The sequence below is a fragment of the Galeopterus variegatus genome, unplaced genomic scaffold (assembly GCF_000696425.1).
Source record: "Galeopterus variegatus unplaced genomic scaffold, G_variegatus-3.0.2 Scaffold2167, whole genome shotgun sequence".
Classification (NCBI taxonomy): domain Eukaryota; kingdom Metazoa; phylum Chordata; class Mammalia; order Dermoptera; family Cynocephalidae; genus Galeopterus; species Galeopterus variegatus.
The window spans coordinates 297,998-299,634 of NW_007728278.1; the positions used below are offsets into that span (position 1 = coordinate 297,998).

Sequence of the window (1,637 nt, forward strand, 5' to 3'; positions counted from 1 at the left end):
AAAAAAAAAAAAAAAAAAAAATGACTGGAAGAGACAGGAAGAACACAGTATAGGAGGATTGACCAAAGGCAATATCCCTAACTTGCCTCATAGGAGAAAAGGAGATGAGGAGAAGATTTGAAAAAATAAAAAAGTACTTTGTAATGAGGAAAAGGCTAATTAAATTGACAGCATCATCACCATCTTATGTCTTCAGGGCAACTCACCCAATACCTGATACCTCCTCTTCAATATCAGGGCTCCCAGGCCCAGTAATATAAATCAGTAATAACATCTAGAAAAAGTTTCTAAAAATCTTTGACATAAGGCACAAGGTGGTATAAAATACAACATAAATGTTTAAGAAATGTATATACACAAATTAAAGTATTTCATATGTTAGTCAACAAAAGGGAAGAGAATAAGTTGCTATAGATAAATTATCAAGACAGAACTTTTAAATTCTAGATTTACAGAACAAATTTCTGGTAAAGTCCATATAATAGTTGTTAACATAAAAAGATGTCTGAATACACCAAAATTAATTCTATTTCAGAGCATTTTGTGCAATCTTTACGTATTCTGTTAGATACCTATAACCCTATTAAAAACATGGAATTAACTATGTTTTTATAAGAATTTAGATGTTTATCTACTACTAGATGTCTAAAAATGGACTTACACAACCTAAAAAATCTTCCTTTGCTATTTTTCTAGACAATGTATACCTAAGAAAATGCAAATGCAAAAAAAAATCCTTCAGAACAATTCTGATGCAGGGCCGGCCCGGTGGCGCACTGGATAGTGCGCCGCTTGGGAAGCGCGGCGGCGCTNCTAGATGTCTAAAAATGGACTTACACAACCTAAAAAATCTTCCTTTGCTATTTTTCTAGACGATGTATACCTAAGAAAATGCAAATGCAAAAAAAATCCTTCAGAACAATTCTGATGCAAACTCATAAAATATCATAGAAGCCAGGTATCTTTTATATCTCTCCCTAATTTAACTTGAAAACATACCTGACTCTTTGGCTGTAGCTCCTCTTTCCTTTGGATCTTCAGACAGTATTAACTGAGTAAGGCATTTCCTTCCCAGGGACTTTTCTATAGCTGCTATCTAAAAAGTTTAAAACAAAAAACCACAACTATTTTGGAAACTGTTTGATTAAATTAGAACGCTGAAAATAGCTTGAAAGTTCTTTTTATTTGCTAAAATGGTCCATACAACAGACTCAGGACGTAAACATTTTTCCTATAAATATTTTCAAAAGAAACAATCTCTTACCTTATGTTTAGATAAAAGAGGACTGTAGAAAAAAAGAGAAAAAAGAATTAAAAAAAAATCATAGCAGCAGTATGCTTCCAAACAAATGTCACTGAAATGGCTGTTAAAAAAAAAAAAAAATAGATCTTCTCCGGATTCTAATATTAGCACAGAACATTTCCCCAGCTGAAACACTACCACTGACTTAACATAGTTCAAAGTGTAGCTATATCATGTGTTAATCTCCGTAGATAACTAATTACTATTGAAAACTCCCAAAAAGGCTACATAAAATCCAGTAGAAAAAAAGAATGTTAACCTTTTGCTAATAAGTGTTTTAAAAAACTATTTCACACATTTTAAAAAGAATTTCAGTTTAGGTCCTTATAGTCTA

The 1,637-nt window shown here is 32.0% G+C and overlaps 1 protein-coding gene across 1 annotated transcript in view; it reads right to left on the reverse strand.

Moving 5' to 3' along the window:
• The window catches only part of CNST (consortin, connexin sorting protein), a gene marked incomplete at its 5' end in the record, with an annotated part of 40,240 nt that overhangs the window by 21,341 nt on the left and 17,262 nt on the right, over nucleotides 1-1,637 (reverse strand). Inside the window, 2 exons of the mRNA XM_008580823.1 lie at nucleotides 1,000-1,096; nucleotides 1,265-1,286. Coding sequence (XP_008579045.1) covers nucleotides 1,000-1,096; nucleotides 1,265-1,286 — 119 coding nt within the window. The remainder of the gene's footprint in view (nucleotides 1-999; nucleotides 1,097-1,264; nucleotides 1,287-1,637) is intronic.